Here is a 17,143-nt window from a genome sequence, read left to right on the forward strand (position 1 = left end):
TCCTCGAGCTCCAGAAAGTTCGTGAGAGAGGAGAAAGTGAGGAGCAATCTCCTTGCCACGTCTTAAGAATGCGAGTGCTGGGGGCGATTATAGGGTGATGACGTCCCACGATCTAGCTACATACACAAGCGCTTATAGCGGACACTGTTGTTTGCAAGCGTTTCTTCTTTAAAATGTAGTGGCGAGTTAGTACCAAGACAAATGGTTTTGACTCCATTATTTACCCTGAAGTAAATATTAACAAATTTTCAATAACAGTGATTTAATTCACCGATATTACAATTAATACGTTAAACAAATGTGGAAAAACTCAACTGCTTACTTTGTATGGTATGTTATAAAACACCAGTTTTGCTGGAATGGTTTCCAGCTAGGCCTATGGATGTGACTTGTGGTGGTTTTCATTTTTTCCTGTACCTGCGGTCCATAAAGGACTGACACATCATGAAGCGTGACTGGAAGGAGCTGATGTAACTGTGAGCCTTCAGAGGCAGACACCAGTCAACGCAACCCTACACTATACTGACAAGGTGTCCTGCCACTGCAGGGCCAGGCTATTGTCAGCTAATGATAATGAAGTGCAGACTCAAACAGGCTGTGAATGGGTTATGGAGCTTAGCTTTCGCATGGGATTTGTGCCTTTTTACTGCTTAAGACACTAGGTACCAAACAGGGTTTGACACAGACAGGAGAGGTTTTGAGCCAAGAGCCCCAGTGTCCCAACAAATATTTGAAAAAATGTCCCAGTTGTCAATGCAATAAAATAATCCATTAACTGATTTATGATTTCCGAGCTTAAAAAGATGTCAGAAAAACAATTAAGTAAATAAAGTTTTGGTATCACATCAGAGCAATGCTGTCTGTTTGTAATGTATTATAGTCTTCAGATTGCTGCATGACTTGATAGGCTAACTTTTTCTCGGTTAGGCAATCTACCGTTTTTCAAGGGGTGAGACGCTGAAAGCTCTCAGCTTCTTTTCTGTCCCGATTTTGGGTTTTAACAGTCTTGTCATCCTAACACAGGAGAGCTCAAAACCTGCTCTAGAATGGCAGTAAAAGACATTATGCATTTACTGGGCAGGATTCTGTTACGTGATATTACTTGACCTTAATATGGAATCATGTGCATTTACAAGTATATTACAGTAGGATAACTGACAAAAGGATTCATTTCAGTTGGTTCCTTAACTGTTTTAGGACCCATATGTTCCTCATAGCCATCTGCAGTTGTACAAACTCAGAATTTAATTCAGATCCAGTTTATCAGCATAGCTAGCAATTGTGTTAGTTAGACAGCACATGTTGTGATGAGATGAGATTATGTCATTTTGTGCAATTTATAACTGGAGAGCTTCAGCTGTGTGTGAAATCTCTGAATTTGCATTTACTGAGTAAACACCTTTGGACAGCAAACTGGTATGTCAAAATAAATTGTGTCTAGCTAACGGGACGCAGTTGTATTCTGTTACAGCTGGTGTCCACCGGGCAATTACCCTCCCCTGCATGCAACAGCAGTGTTTGTTTACCATTACAAGCTGGGTGGTCAGTTTTACTGCCCTATAAAGCCAAGCATGTGACTCTTTGTACACTACTCCTTGTAAACAGCGGGTCTTTATTTTGTCACTATTGCATCATTATGCTGTATTTTTTTGATTTTGTAATTTTAGATGATCCTTCTCAGCCAATCAACATTTTGAGGGCAGGGTGCAAAATACGGGGGTTCTCGGGGGGTCCGAGACTCCCTGATTGACACCCGAGACCCCCTGAAAGCCTCAGCAGCAGGGGGGTCTCTGGAAAAATCTTTGCAATTGTCACTAAAAATGTCTTTTAACCGTTAAAGTCCAACAGACACAGCCTACGTCCAAATTCACATCTGTTCTGCTTGGTTGAATTGCTCACAAAGTATTCATTGCTAAATATGCTAGTTGCTTCTCTATGCGACAAAGCGTTGACGAGAAAAATAATTTTGAATTTACATGAAATTTAATCATAGTTACAATCTGCATACAGCTCTGCGTCCATCTCCACACCCATTACTCTTGTTTTAATTACTCATGAACTCGTCATTGCATAGATATGGAACAACACATATCACAAGAAAGAGCAGAACCGGAGCTTTGTAATGATGCTAGTCACATATTTGTACATACTGAAGTAATCACGTTATGAAGACAGATCAAACTTCTGCAAAGTAATAGGCCTATCTTTTCTAATTTCTTCACCCATTTTCACAACTAGTTACCCTGTGTCATGTAATGAAATCACGGCAAACTTCTGTATTGTCTCCAACATAGGGCTGACATTACATCTCACTTTGTATGAAAAATAAACACAAAATAATGTATTTGCTTTTCATTGCAATGATTCAAAAGTTGTGGTCAAAATTTTCATAAAATAAAGCACATTCTTCATCCAATGATTCAGTGACAAACAATGACAGTAAAACAATGACATTTATTTCTGTCAGGCACTAAGTACATATTTTTTCAAATACTTACTTATTTACTATCCACAACGCGCTCCCCACCCCCCCGGAAAAATCCTCTCATATTTTGAAAGCTAAATGTTGGCAGGTATGGGTAGGGGGGACCCCCCCCCCCCCCCCCCCCCCCGATTGCAACCGGGTATTTCGCACACTGCCTATGGGGCTCACAGTCTTACTATGTCATCCTTACAACAAGACAACACAATCTGTAAATTGATGGCAATCAAATTACAGTACATTTTAAAAATATTTAGATTACTGAGGGATTACATTGGATTTTTTTCATTTAATTTTATTTATTTATTTATTTTTCTATTTAATGTTTATTCAGTCGAAAAATCTATCCAATGATAGGCAACTCCAGGGTGTATCTCCCATATGCCCCTCACAAAAAAAGAAGAAAAAACCGCACAGCCTGCCTGACTCACAAGACAGTAGAAAGGAGAGTGAGACAGAAATCAACCAGCGCAACGCTTTATGTCATGGAAATACCGGGACCATTTTACTTTCAAATGTGGCAAAGGTTGCAACATAACAGTACAAAGCAAGCTGTGTTTGCCAGCAACCAAACTGCCCTCTGCTTCAAAAGAGTCAACCTCTAACCCGAGGAAGTATCTTGAAGTAAGTTCTCTTTTTCATTATTTAAGCTAATATTGATCGCTAGCCAGCTATTTTATATAGTTTGGCTGCACTGGATTAGCTATTCAGCTAGCTAGTAGGCTATTAGGTATGGTATTAAAGCTAACTAGCTAACGAGTAGATACAGTGACAAAACAAGTGAAATTTCGCATGTTCAAAACTGCAATTACTACAACAATTTTACACTATCCATATTATACATTAAATTGTTAAGATACTCCTTTCTCACTCACAATGCATTTAGGGTGTCTTGTGCCTTTTCTAACTCATGTTTTCATGTAATGTACAGAGTTTGAATTAACATTTACAATTCTGAAGAAACTGAGATGAAATGCCCATAGACTTAACATGGGGGTGACAAAATGTTAGTCACAACAATGCTAAGTGAACATTCTAAAAATAACTGTTCAGAACCGTAGTCCTTAATTTCCATGGTTCTCTCTCACATTGAAATTGCTTGTGCATGCCGCAGCCCACTGCTGGAAGAGGGGCATGGGAGAGCCGAGAATTTGGCTCAATGAACCACACAGCAGGTGGCCCAGCAGGTCTGGGAACTGATTGCCAGGTTGTCTGTTGTTGTAAAACTGTCACAAAACTCCATATTGAACATAAACCAGACAGTGGCAAATTAAGTTACCACATCATAGCTGTGACATCTGTTTTTTGCAAAGTAGTGGAATAATTGAAAATGAAAAACTCAGGACCAAAAAATCTTGAGGGAGTACAGGAATATTTCATTCTGTCTTTCATTCCCTCTCTCTGATTCTCTCCTCCATCCTTACAGTAATGCATACAATACATGCACATGTGCAGACAAAGACACAGGACATAACCAAGTAATCTTCTGTACACAACATAGTTTATTATTATTTACTCAACTTGAATAAGGCATAAAGTGGATTGCTTTTCACAAAAAATGAATATAATGCATTGTAATCCTGAACTGTGAATGCCCTTGAACAAGAGGAAAAAAACATGACATATAATAAAAATTGTACAAACTGGATGATTTTCCCTGCTTAAAAATAATGATAAAAATTATCCTTAAGTCTTAGTAGCATTAGTGAAGTCATATTGTTCACAAATAGTGTTACATAACAGTTACATTTATTCACACCCACAAAGCCAAATACTTTGGAAATTTTCTGCTGACATGGAGTAGACCAAGATTTTCAATTCAAGTTTTGTAAAGTTTTGGTATTTTTATGCATGCAATGTCTGTGCATATTTTGCACTCAGTTAACCATGTCTTTGTAGATTTGGATGAATGCTTTGGATTGAGTTCCAGGTTCTTGAAATCCAGGTTGTGACTGAAATTACCTATTTTGACAAGGCCTGTGGATGTAAAACCAGCTCAGAACATAGAAACCCATTTGTTGTCACAGTGGGGTACAGTGATTACAATTATTTTTCTCACCAAGGCTCCAATATTATATAATATAATTGATATAAAGATGTGTACTGGATTACACATATAAATTTTTTGCGCCAATAAGCCCAACTATCCAGAATTAGTTTTGCAAAAAAAAAAAATGGCAGAAAGCATAATGTGACAAATCTCCTTGTGAAGAAGTTTGGGACCTTTGTATTACCCTTCTTAAACATTTTTTAAAATCTGAATTTCAATTAACTGTTAAAGTGCCATTAAGTGTGCAATCGGCAGCATGTAGTTTGTATGAAGCATTTACTTTCCTGCTCAATTTCAGTAACTGATAAACCACCAGTTTTACAGCCATTTTTCCTGAGTGACAGGAGGAAAAAGAAATACAAGACTATACACTGCAGAAAGGCTTCATTTGCACATTACAGATCAACACCATTCCCTGATTGGATTGTTGAAGCTCATGAGATGAGCTTTGTGTATGTGTGTGTGTGTGTGTGTGTGTGTGTGTGTGTGTGTGTGCGTGTGTGTGTGTGTGTGTGTGTGTGTGTGTGTGTGTGTGTGTGTGTGTGAAAAATCTGTAATACCTGCAAAACCTTGAGATTTTTTTTGGAGACCGCAGTGAACTAAAACTATCTATTTGATTCACAACTCCTCTGCAATCAACTTGTTTGTGAGGAGGATCTATTACAGCCACAGTGTGTTCAATAAATGCAATCCAAAATGAGTAGACTTTTCCCATAGTCACCAGCTGTAACTGTACCTACTGAAAACAAGAGACAGTTGTTCAAACTAATCATGATCAAGCTACTAAGAATACAGTGTGAGCAGTTTAGTGGTATTAGAGTCACTATTTTGTTCAGACAGACAAATCAATCACTGGAGAGATAATGCCCTGGGTTTGATTGGCGATGCTCTGTAATCTGCGCATGTGACAGATGATCAAAGTCCACGTCCAAGAATAAATTAAAATCCAATGTAAGATATATGCATATACATACACGATTATGGCAGTCAGAGCCCGTATCAATTTTATTCTCAGAGAAGAGCCGAAATGATGAATAACAGTTAAATTGTCTTGGAAATGCATGTTGCTTTACATGACAGTTTCATGCGCAATGTCTAATATGCTTCAGCAATGCTTAAGTCCCATCTCTAATATCAGCAACACCAGCTGAGTTTTCTCACATTGGTAACTGACATAAGAGGATGAGACTGCTGTATTGGCATGTCCCAGAAATAATAGAAATTTTTCCAAAAAAACAACAGGAAACACACACATATTAACTCTTGTCCTGTTGACTTTACCATACAAGTAAACAAGGCTCATGTTTGAGGCTCAAAGGGCAGCCGGAATCATGATTGTTCCCCCTGTCACCAGAGGTGAGCTCAGACACTGCTGCTGTATGAGCACCACATGTCTGAATTTTACCATTGAGTAGATCTTCTTTAAGCTCCACAACAAGCATTGACTGATCCTCTGCATCTGACCAGGTAAACTGGGGAATTGTGGGTGATTTTTAAAAATTAGGAGTGTATTTATATAGAGGCAAAAATCACTAATTTCAGACTTTGTTAAATGACTATCTTTACTTTTTAAGGGGGGCAACACCTGCTTCCTCCCTGTTTAAGCTAAAGGTGTGATAGTTCTGACCAGCCTATCTGAACTTTGTAGCAACACGCATATACATCACATTATGAAAAATATTGCGAGAACATTAGCATGCGCTCAGGGTAAAAAACGATACCATTAAAGGTAGTATTACCTTGTTCATATCTTTTCACCACAGCCAAAGTGGAGTTCTTTGGCCCCATCGTTATTGGTGTTAAATTTGGGGGGCAATATCATCAAGAAAACCTACTGCTTAAAAAGTATGTATTTAAAGAGATGATACCAGTAAATTTTAAATTAATATCACTGATCATTCATTTAATTCTTCGTTGGCGTCTTTCCTGAGTGGACACTCAGTTCCACATAAGTTTGCGGGAAGTGTGTGTGCATCACATAGTGTGTTTATCTGTACACACTTCCCTTTTTTGCAAGGAATCATTCATGTCATGTAAAATTTCACTTTTTTAAGTAGAACAAGAACCTGAAAGTTGAGTAACATCCCTGCATGTACAGGAGTTTTAAGCAAGATGTTAACAACATCTTATTGTGAATTAACATCTAATTAATGTCTTATTAAAATACAAAAATAGATAATGTTTCTGCTCTGCGTTTTTGTGTTATAACCTGGTTTCACCTCCATATTACCAAATCATAATGTTTTGGTAAATGGCCCTGAGTTAAGTTTAAAACAATAAAAGTAAAGTAAGACCTGTGTGCCTAAATCACCCCTTGCAATGAAACCATGATGCAAAAACACACCGCAAAACCATCAGGAGGGAATGTATTTCCTGTAACATGTATAGGAAACGATTCTTTAATTCAATGTAGTGATTTATTGTAAATTAAGTTTAATTTACAGTAAAATATGTTACAACCACTGAATAAATTCAGAAAAAAGGCAGTGACTGTGATATCTGTGAATGTTGCTAGTACAATTGGTACATTAAGATATTCCTTCAAATGCTGATTCCACAGTTTCTGCTTCTGGGAAACAACCGGGACGTTTCACTTCCTCTATGACAGTAACAGCAGTACATTGCACTGAAAAAAACATTGCCTATCACTGTTTATGTTAGAGGAACAGCACAATACAATGTACAGGTGTCAAGTGATTACCCTGTCACCCTGTCTGATGGGTCCTACGACATGCTCTCACCTGCAATGTTGGCCTGGCCCAATTTGTGATCCCTACAATATTGAACATTTTGACTGGGAGCTTTATATGCTGTAATTTTTTCATTTTTCTCCTCTGGTAACAAGTTACCAGTGTTGCCTAAGTTTTCTAGATAGGAAGATGGAGGTTTCTCTTTGGACAAACCTCAGCTTGTTGAACCACTGCCACTTAAGGCAATGCCCAGTACTGCACCTCGCGTTCGCATATGGATATGAACTCTCACCTTATGTGGTGGTGTCAAGTAAGAGTTAAAGAGGAATTCACGGCAGCTGCATTGGCCTAAACAGCCTTTACCAGGTATAACACAGATACAGAAAAAGTGAATGATGCTAACATGTGTTCCACAGTACTCGGCCATGTCAGCAGGGTTTACAAACATATATAATTCCACTGCGGTCAATTAATTCCTTTGCTATTGATGGTGTCCCGCATTGCCCTCACTGTTGCCACGTAACTCCTCCCCCTTCTGCACAATTGCCCAGCTTGGAGAGGCTTCAGTCATGTCCCCCAGATACTGGGATAAGGAGTCATTATTTAGCCTCAAATTCCCATGTGGCATCCGATTCATGTGTCGAGGCATAACTGTTAACTGAGTATTCCAGCCATCACAAATGAACCGTCCCAGAATTGAGAGACACACAGAGGTGTGTTTTTAACATTTCATGGCATGGTCTTGCTGGCCAGATACAACGTTCAACTACATATGACTATGCATAGGTCCTCTGAGTGACGCCCTCGGTGAGGAAGTAAACGTGAGACAATACATGTACGGTGTGTGTGGATATGTGCATGTCACCCGCATGGAAAGCAACCCAGATACGATTCAATAGGAAATGTAACAACATGACCAAGTCCTCTCACTCATGACCCGTGCATGAGAGGATATCAGCTGAGTCATCAGAGGGAATCTCCCTCCCTCCCACAAGGAGCACTCTGTACATAAAGGAGAACTCACAGGGGTCACAGCCCATTCACAACTGGTCGGAGACCTCAATTGTGTAAAGCCTTGCTGCTCAACCGCAGTCCGCCACCCTCAGATAAGCATCTCTGTCCCACGTTTCAGCGGGTGCCAATGAAGGAGGCGGGGGACGCAGCTAAAGGCACTGACATCGCCTACAAAGAGTATCAGGACGACTTTGAAAACATGGATCCCAACGAAGAGAGGGCCTTCTGGAGAAAAGGTTGGAGCAGCGGGGTTCTCGGTGGGAGGGGTTGCAGATGAGGATACAGAAGGGTGCAGAGAGTGCTGGCTGTGTATGAAAAAGGGGCTTTGGGGTCGTTGCTATGGACGAACCATTACAGTGACTCTAAGGAGTATTTGTACGTGTTTGTGTATGCATGTTTGTGTGTGCATGTGTTGTGCCTTCCTGTCCATGTTTATGCGTGGGTGTTTCTGTGCATATGTGTATGTGCCTGCGTGTGTTTCAGAATCAATGCCCAGGCTTGGAGTGGCTCCCCCTGCTGGTCGACCCATGTGGCAACTGTGCGCTGTCCTGACGGTTTCAGCCATTCTCCTGCTCGCCCTCATCATCACCGTGTCCGTCAGCAGTAAGTGCACTGATCGAGAGCACAGAGAGACACACACACAGGGAGATGCTAGCTTAGAATGCTATGAGCTGCCGTGTTACAACACAAATCTCCTCTCTGGGCAATTTCAGTAGGCAATGAAGGCAGAGGCCGATGCAACCCTTTAGACTGTTTTTCTGCTGAGGTGGTGGGGGCACTAATACATCACCGAACAAAACATTTGACAGACAAGTATGGCTAGTTTTGCACAGTTGCAAAGTTCCTCTCCTCCTGGCCATGTTTGACCTCTTCCTAATCTAAACTCAGCCTCCACAACTCCACACCACATAGCTTTAAGCTGTTTCTCTTTGTGACGGAGTGCCGTCACCACGGTTGAGTATGCGCTCTGACTGCCATACCAACGAGCCAGGCTCTTTGGCGTCATGGTCAAAGTCGCATGTTTGGTACCCTGTAGACCTGGGGTCGAGGCCGGGTGGGGTGACTGCTCTTGCTCTTTGCTACAAATGGTGTGAGAGTGGGATGGCTTGCCGCGAGGCCATTGGAGGCGTGCCCTGTGTGTGAGCCGTATGAGAGACCCCCAGGTTCAGTTGACCCCGGTGTGTGAGGGACCCCAGAGATGGGTGAAGCACAGTGTGAGGGACCCCAGAGATGGGTGCAGCACTGGTGAGTGGGGCAGCCTGGGATGGGAGAAGTACAGCAAGAGAATGCGTGAGGGATGCCATGGTGTGTGAAGCGCATGGGTGCGCTTCCCGAAGGGGAGGGCAGTGTGACGGAGTGCCGTCACTACAGTTGAGTATGCGCTCTGACTGCCATACCAACGAGCCTGGCTCTTTGGCGTCGTGGTCAAAGTCGTATGTTTGGTACCCCGTAGACCTGGGTTCGAGGCCGGGTGGGGTGACTGCTCTCGCCCTTTGTTACACTCTTGCTTACATACTTTTTGGCATCGGACTTTACCCAGATACTCAAAGAGCAGCAGTAATCCACTGGAGCCCATTGCCAGCCGCTACGAGGGGCTGCAGTACCTTTCACGCCTAAAACCTGGCTGAAGTTTCTGTTCTGTAACATTTATCTGCCATGGTGTCTCCCCCTAATTTCCTCCACACCCTGTCTATTACCAAATTCTTTAATGGTGTTCTGCATCTGAAATGCTAAGTTTAACATTACATTATAACATTTTAGTTTTTCTGTTTGTTAATGTTTGTAAAATTTTCAACTTTTCAATTGTCAACTCCAATTTCAAATTCAATTGTCAACTCATGTGCACTGTATATATATTACTCATATTTATGTTATTCTCTTTTAACATTTTTAAATTTTTTTTTTTTAATTCAGCTTGTGAACTGTTGCAATGGCCTAGCCCTCCTTTCTGTTTATTGTTATTAAGCCTTTGGAGTGCAGTGCTGATCGGTGGAGGACTGTCGCCATCATTCCAGCCTTTAGGGAGGTGTGACTGCTGGATTCATACCTACTAATCATAGGTTTTTGAGGCACTAGGGTACTCCTTGGCCTATAACACTGTTTTCACCTCAGCACTAGCAGTGCTTTTGAATGCTGGGTCGATCATCTGATTCTCCTCTGCAGACGTGAAGGTGGACAGGAAGTTCACAGCCCTGGAAAAGACAGTGGCCAACCTCAGTGCCTCTGTGGCTTCCATCACTTCCAAGATGGCGGACACCAAACACAGTGAGTCAGCCCTTTGCGTCAGCCCTGCCTGTTGCCAAGCAACTGGTCAGAGATCATCAGCTAGGAGGCAGCCGGTGAACACAGAGACTTAGAGAATGTGAAGATATGTCACACCGTGTTGCATGTTGGGACGGGGGCGCCATCTTGTGAGGAACACGCTCTGTTTACCTGTGCCTGTTACGGTGGTTACCTGCATACCTTTTGTTTTGTTTCACTAAAAAGTTGTTTAAATTGTTCAGATCTGATGGAGAAGGGAAGATATGGAGAAGGGGAAAGAGAAAGAAAACGGACCCTACCGGGAGAAATTAAATCATAATGCCAAGCAACGGTATTTGGACAAACTAACAACGATAAATAACATAGATCCATATGACTTGGGAGCCCAAGACTGGATTACAGACCCTGATGCACTACCTCCACTCACATACCTGGACACTATAAATTATCTAATTTTTGGACTGAGTGCATACACTTTGTGTGAGTTTAAAAGTAAAAAATCCCTAGAAGCTCATGAGGTTTTGCAGTGGCTGGGTGCAAGATCTGCTAATTCACAAGCTGGTAAACTGCAAGAGCACAGTCATGTAAGGTGGCACTCCTCTTTTTGGCCCAATTATTAAACCAAACAAAATACAAAACTTTCAAAAACATTCAGCAATGTGATTGCTTTATTGAGTCATAGGCAGTGGGTTTGATCAGTCACATTATTAATAAAAAGATTTGCTATAATCTTGGACCTCCTTCTTACTGCAGCTTCCCATGCCATCTGGCATCATCTCGTCACCTCCTCAACATGCTTCCCTTCATTTTTTCCACGTAGGAAAGGCGAAAAAACATATTCCATTGTCCAGTTTTTCCCCTGAACGATGGTGTGACCTACTATGGCAGTTCTTGATGCAGCAGCACTGACCTACCATGGCGACATTTTTCAGAATCACGACAGAAAATCAAAACACAGCCTCCAACTCACAAACAAAAAGGCAGCGGGATCCTCACAAGATGGCATGTAAACAAAATTCAACATGGCGTGATGTCAACTTCGCATTCTCTATTCTCAAATTCACTGAGCAAGGGGGAGGGGCTTGTCGAATACTCAGCTGTTCCTGTTAAAAAAGCCTACATAAGTGCTGACTTTGCAGCAAGGGGATGAAACCAGAAGCTAGTCTCTCTTTGTGTTATCAGTTGCGTTATTTAGCTCAAGCCACTCTTCTGTGGCCAGTTCTTTAAACATGCAGAAACATCCATGACAGAAAGAGAGCTGGCACTAGGTATCACATGGATTGTTAAATGTATATGACATACACTTTTTCATCAATCAAGCAGCATAATGTTTCCTATTAATGTGTCTACTAATGGATATAAAGTAGCTACCTGGCTAGACAAGTTTGCTAGTTGCAGAAGCATGTATGTGGCAGCTTTTATAGCGGAAAAGCTATCTATTTATCTATAGAGTAGTCTAGCTGTATAGCTAGCTAGTTATGTAATATTTAGCTAGCTAGGATTACTTGCTAACACCTGACATTTATCTTTATAGAGCATATCAGCATGTATGTGTGTGTTTGTTTGTGTCTCTGTACTGGACTGTTAACCAGTTTGTCAGAGAGTTAGTATCAGCCTGTCTGAAAAGCAGTCAAAGACTTCATGAATAGCCTTCTTCTTCTCCGTAGGTGACAATCTCAACAGAGAAATCAATGCAGTGAAAACCTCTCTGAAAAACACTGAACGTGTGCTGACCTCAGGTGCATACTCCTTTATGTTCCCTCTGAACACAGATTCACTTTTATGTTGGTTCCTCCAGCTGTGGGATCAGCATTCAAATTTGGAAAGCTCTTTTGTCATGTTGCTTGTTCCACTGCCTCCACAGTCATGACGGGAATGGATGCACTGGAACCTCTGAAGAGGACCGTCTCTGAGCTGAAATGTTCCCTGGAGAAATTTATTAAGAACGGTAGCTTCCTGAATGTTATACTCTATCAGCCAAAGTTGTTGTCAGTAATTGCTGTCATTGTCCACAGCTTGCCCTCAGCATCATCATAAACCTGAATATGAGCACATCAGGTTCTTTGTACTGTCTGACTCCTTATTGGGTCATTGTCTAACCAATTGTGAGGTTACTGTCTAAATGATTATGAGGTTATTGTCTGACCAGTTACCAGGTCATTGTCTGCTAGGCAGGCTAGTTCCTTCCTATTTCCTTTGACTGACTGCTTGCCTGCAATCCTCACTGTCTGCAGTAACCACTGAGGGCTGCTGCCCGCATGACTGGGTGTGGTACTCTTCCGCCTGCTTCTTCTTTTCGGATGAAGGCATGGCCTGGGAGTCGGCCCGTGACCACTGCAGCAGCTTTGGTGCCTCATTGGTCATCATGAAGGACGACGCCAAGTGGGTGAGTAACAGACTGCTACATAATGAGCTACAGTGCAGTGTAGTGGTAAGGAAAAGCAGTGTGGTATAATAATAAGGAGCAGCAGTGTGGTGTAGTGGTAAGGAGCAGCATTGTGGTGTAGTGGTGAGGAGCAGCAGTGTGGTGTAATGGTAAGGAACAGGGCACTAGTGTGGTGTAGTGGTGAGGAGCAGCAGTGTGGTGTAGCGGTAAGGAACAGCAGTGTGGTGTAGTGGTAAGGAGCATGGCAGCAATGTGGTGTAGTGGTAAGGAGCAGGACAGCAGTGTATGGTGTAGTGGTAAGAAGCAAAGCAGCAATAAAGTGTAGTGGTAAGGAGCAGGGCAGTAGTGTGGTGTAGTGGAATATAAACATGCACTATGTACAAATCTTGCATCATAAGCAGTGCGGCTGCTCCGGGCCCACGGTTCTGCCCAGTAACAAAGGGGCCCACCTTGACCCAAATCTGCCTGAACATGCATTTTTGTTGTTTAGTTTAATATTTTGAATAAAGTTTGTTTGTGTGTCTTGATTGCTGCAAAAAAATAAAAAGTCAGACTGAGGGCGTAATGGTTTCGACCGACCTCTAGCTAAGTTTCTCGCTGCGATATTTATTTTGAATGAGCAGAGACACAATAAAGTTACAGAAAACTCGCTTTCCTGTATCCTTGTGTAAGTGTACAAACAGAAAAATTACGCCCTCTGTTCCAGTCCCAAAGTAGGAACTAGGCGATCGCCGGCTGTCTTATTTCCCATCACTGTCAGTGCTGACGGAGCCACGGTATTTAAAAATGGTCCACGAGAAATACCACACCTCATCGTAATCCGCATTTCTCTCCGTTCCGCCCTAAGTCTTTCTGCCACTCAATGGGTGTAACCCACAGTGACTCCGCCTACCGTGTCATCACGTGCATAACCTCTATTGGCTGTATAAGGGCCCACTACAGGTCCTTGCCCCCCTCTGCAATGAGCCATCGTCTCTGTCACTGATCATAAGATTTGCTCAAATCTCAAAAGGGTCAATGTATACTATAAATGCAACTGTTAATGGCTTTTAGTCCACTTTTCACACTGAGAGAGTGGCAGGACAAAGGATAGGGTTAGTTATATAAGAGAACTGCTGGGCTGGGGTTTGTCTAAAATAATATTTAGTACATGAAAATGAAAAAAATCAGGCGTTCTACATAACTAAGGATAAAAGAAAAAATGAAAAAACTTACCTAGGAGCAATCTTGATAGTCAATCTTCTCAAATAATAGACAAGCATACACATTGCCTTTAAGACCTTTTTCAGTTTTAAAAATTCAGTTTGATATTGTGTATTCCATCACATGTTGTAGCCACATTAAACATTTGTTAAATAGCTTCATTTGTTCCAGTCTACATAATTGATTAAGGTGCTTTGCAGAAATTGAGCCCACAATAGGTGCTTTAATTTAAAGAGCATAAACATTACTCACAGACGTATGCTTAAGATCCATTACATGTTGTATTTTTTGTGTTGTGGTTACCTTGATAAATTATGTTGTGTACTGTTGCAACCAACTACTCCTGAGCTCAAAAGCAACTGCTGAGAATGGCTGTGAAAGGAATAGCTGGAATAACCTAATTGTATGTTGTATGAATGTGTGGGGAAAAAAACAATAAACAAACCCAAAAAGTGGCATGAGGCAGACCTCCCAATCCAAGGCAGCCAGTGGTGTACCAACTCTGGGGATTTTCTCTAAAGCCAGCTCTTTCTTGTGGGTTCCACAGTTTCACTGGGCCACAGCAGTGGTTTGTTCAGCTTAGCTTGTGTTGTTTTTTTATTTTTCTTTTTCAAAATGACAGCACCAAGGTGACAGTCCAACTGTGTTTTCAACAAACCAACAGCAAACAGGTGACTCGAAAAATGTTGTCTTGGTAGTCCAAGTTGCACAAAACGGCAAAACAAAACAATCGACCTAGGGCCATGGTTGCAGTAGGCCCCCAATACTGATGTCTTGGCTAAAAGGATCATCGTTTGCAAACACATAAATATTGTTGTAAGCCACCACAGCAAATGCTGTACGCTGGTCTCCCTATCCAGACTGCATCCAAAAACCACCCTCACTGTCTCCATCACAATCAAAGATAGTCAAGTTTTGCCTCCCTCCTCTTACGGTCAACGGTTCACCTTTTTATGCTCACCAAGAAGGGAGGCTGCAGAGTGATGTGGCAAGTAAAAACCAAAGCAAAAAGTGTATGTGAGGAGTGTGTGTAGCCCTAATCCTAACAGTACACAGTATAAAGTTTCTGCCAAAATGAAAAAGTAAAGTCAGTCTCTCTCTCACTCACTCACTCTCTCTCTCTTTCTCCCTCTCCCCCACTGCAACAGAACTTTGTAGCAAAGAGGACAAAGCCACTTTATTACTGGATCGGCCTGACAGATGAGAGGACTGGCGAGTGGGAGTGGGTGGACGGGACACCGTACTACATGAACAGGAGGTGAGCGTCCCGCCCCTTTACTATCCACCACATTCATCCTCCACTCCCATGCCCACTGTCCCATGCCACACAGCTTTGAGTATTTACCTAAGGATTTACAGCTGTGCCACAGTTAAGTGGTATGAGCAACTTGTAACTGATGCTTTCAAAGGGGAAAGTTGCATTTACCCACTTCTGGGCAGTGACAAAGAGCCATTTGAGTTGGAATGTTGTCATCTGTCATGGCTACATAAAGATTTGGGGGCCTAGGCAATGTGAGGTCTTCAGTTTCAGTCTGGTGTTCAGTCACAGTGCAACCTCACAACAGGAAGTATGTTCACATTCGAATGGGGTAGCGCAGGGGATGGCGGAATTCTCCAGGCTACCGTTTACAATGGCGATATGTGAGGGGTGTGTCTGTGTGTCTGTGTGTGTGTTGCATCCCATGAAGGCAATGGAAGCCAGGCCAGCCAGACGACTGGACGGCGCACGGGTTGGGGGGAGGTGAAGACTGCGCCCACCTACACGATGACGGCAGGCTCAACGACGACCACTGCTCCCGCCAATACCGCTTTGTCTGCGAGAAGCCCGTTGAGTCGACATCAGGCTGAGGAAAAGGAAAGAAATTATGACAAATTATGAAGCTGTAACACTGGAAGTTTTGTGACTTTGTTACCTTAGCTAAGCCAAAAAAGACAATAAGAACTTAAGAACATATTATGACGAGAACAGGCCATTCAGCCCAACTAAGCTCGCCATTTCAATTAAAGAGTATCCAAAACTGCATCAAGTCTGGACTTGAACACAGCAAGGGTCTCTGCCCTAACTACATGACCTGGCAACCTATTCCATGTATTGATAACTCTTTGTGTAAAATAATATTTCCTTATATCAGTGCGGAACTTACTCTCAACAAGTTTCCATTTATGTCCTCTTGTTCTACAGACTGAACTCACCCTAAAAAATGTATTGTAGTTAACCTTATTGACTCCTTTTATGAATTTAAAAACCTCAATTAAATCACCCCTAAGCCTCCTCTCGCTAAGTCTAAATAGGTTAAGTAACTTGAGTCTTTCCTCGTAGCTTTTATATTTCATGCCAGGAACTAATTTAGTTGCCCTTCTTTGAACTTTTTCAAGAACCTCAATATCTTTCTTATAGTGCGCTGCCCAGAACTGCACACAGTATTCCAAGTGAGGTCTGACTAAAGCATTGTATAATTTCAATATAACCGCCTTAGATTTAAACTCAATACTTTTGCCTATATATCCCAGCATCCTGTTGGGCTTTTTTACTGCTACAGCACACTGCCTAGATCCTGTTAAACTTGGGTCAACTATTACTCCCAAGTCTTTTTAAAATTGAGCACGTTTTTTCCCCACCATGAAGTAGTCTTGTCTAAGGTTCTTATTTCCCACATATAAGACTTTACATTTATCTAAATTGAATGTCATCTGCCAGGTATCTGCCCACTTTTGGATGCTGTTTAGGTCTTCCTGTATTACCTTAGTTGATTCTATACTGTTGGCTTAGACCCCCTAGTTTTGTATCATCTGCAAATTTTACTATTTTACTACTAACCTCTGCATCAAGATCATTTATGTATATAAGGAATAGTAAAGGCCCCAACACCGATCCCTGCAGGACTCCACTTCGTACAGGACTCTGCTCTGATACAATTCCTTCCACAGTTACAGTCTGCTTTCTATTAGACAACCAACTTCAAACCCACTCAGTGATAGCTCCTGTAATTCCTGCAGATTTCATTTTCAATATGAGCCTCTTGTGCAGAACTTTGTCAAATTCCTTTTGAAAGTCC

At 41.9% G+C, this 17,143-nt stretch overlaps 1 protein-coding gene across 1 annotated transcript; it reads left to right on the top strand.

Moving 5' to 3' along the window:
* Nucleotides 1-5,880: 5,880 nt before the first annotated feature.
* On the top strand, nucleotides 5,881-16,096 carry asgrl2 (asialoglycoprotein receptor-like 2). The gene is made up of 9 exons (XM_036548858.1): nucleotides 5,881-5,999; nucleotides 8,355-8,472; nucleotides 8,720-8,839; nucleotides 10,400-10,501; nucleotides 12,166-12,237; nucleotides 12,363-12,446; nucleotides 12,733-12,884; nucleotides 15,236-15,345; nucleotides 15,776-16,096. The coding sequence occupies exons 2-9, from the start codon at nucleotides 8,364-8,366 to the stop codon at nucleotides 15,933-15,935; spliced, it is 909 nt and encodes a 302-aa protein (XP_036404751.1). The 5' UTR covers nucleotides 5,881-5,999; nucleotides 8,355-8,363; the 3' UTR covers nucleotides 15,936-16,096.
* The last annotated feature ends 1,047 nt before the right edge of the window (nucleotides 16,097-17,143 follow it).

This window comes from Megalops cyprinoides, chromosome 16 (assembly GCF_013368585.1).
Source record: "Megalops cyprinoides isolate fMegCyp1 chromosome 16, fMegCyp1.pri, whole genome shotgun sequence".
Taxonomy (NCBI): domain Eukaryota; kingdom Metazoa; phylum Chordata; class Actinopteri; order Elopiformes; family Megalopidae; genus Megalops; species Megalops cyprinoides.

Coding starts and splice junctions, on each gene's coding strand:
- asgrl2 (XM_036548858.1), top strand. CDS start 8,364: ATGAAGGAGGCGGGGGACGCAGCTAAAGGCACTGACATCGCCTACAAA. Junction 8,473..8,719: donor GAGGGCCTTCTGGAGAAAAG/GTTGGAGCAGCG, acceptor CGTGTGTTTCAG/AATCAATGCCCAGGCTTGGA. Junction 8,840..10,399: donor CATCACCGTGTCCGTCAGCA/GTAAGTGCACTG, acceptor TCTCCTCTGCAG/ACGTGAAGGTGGACAGGAAG.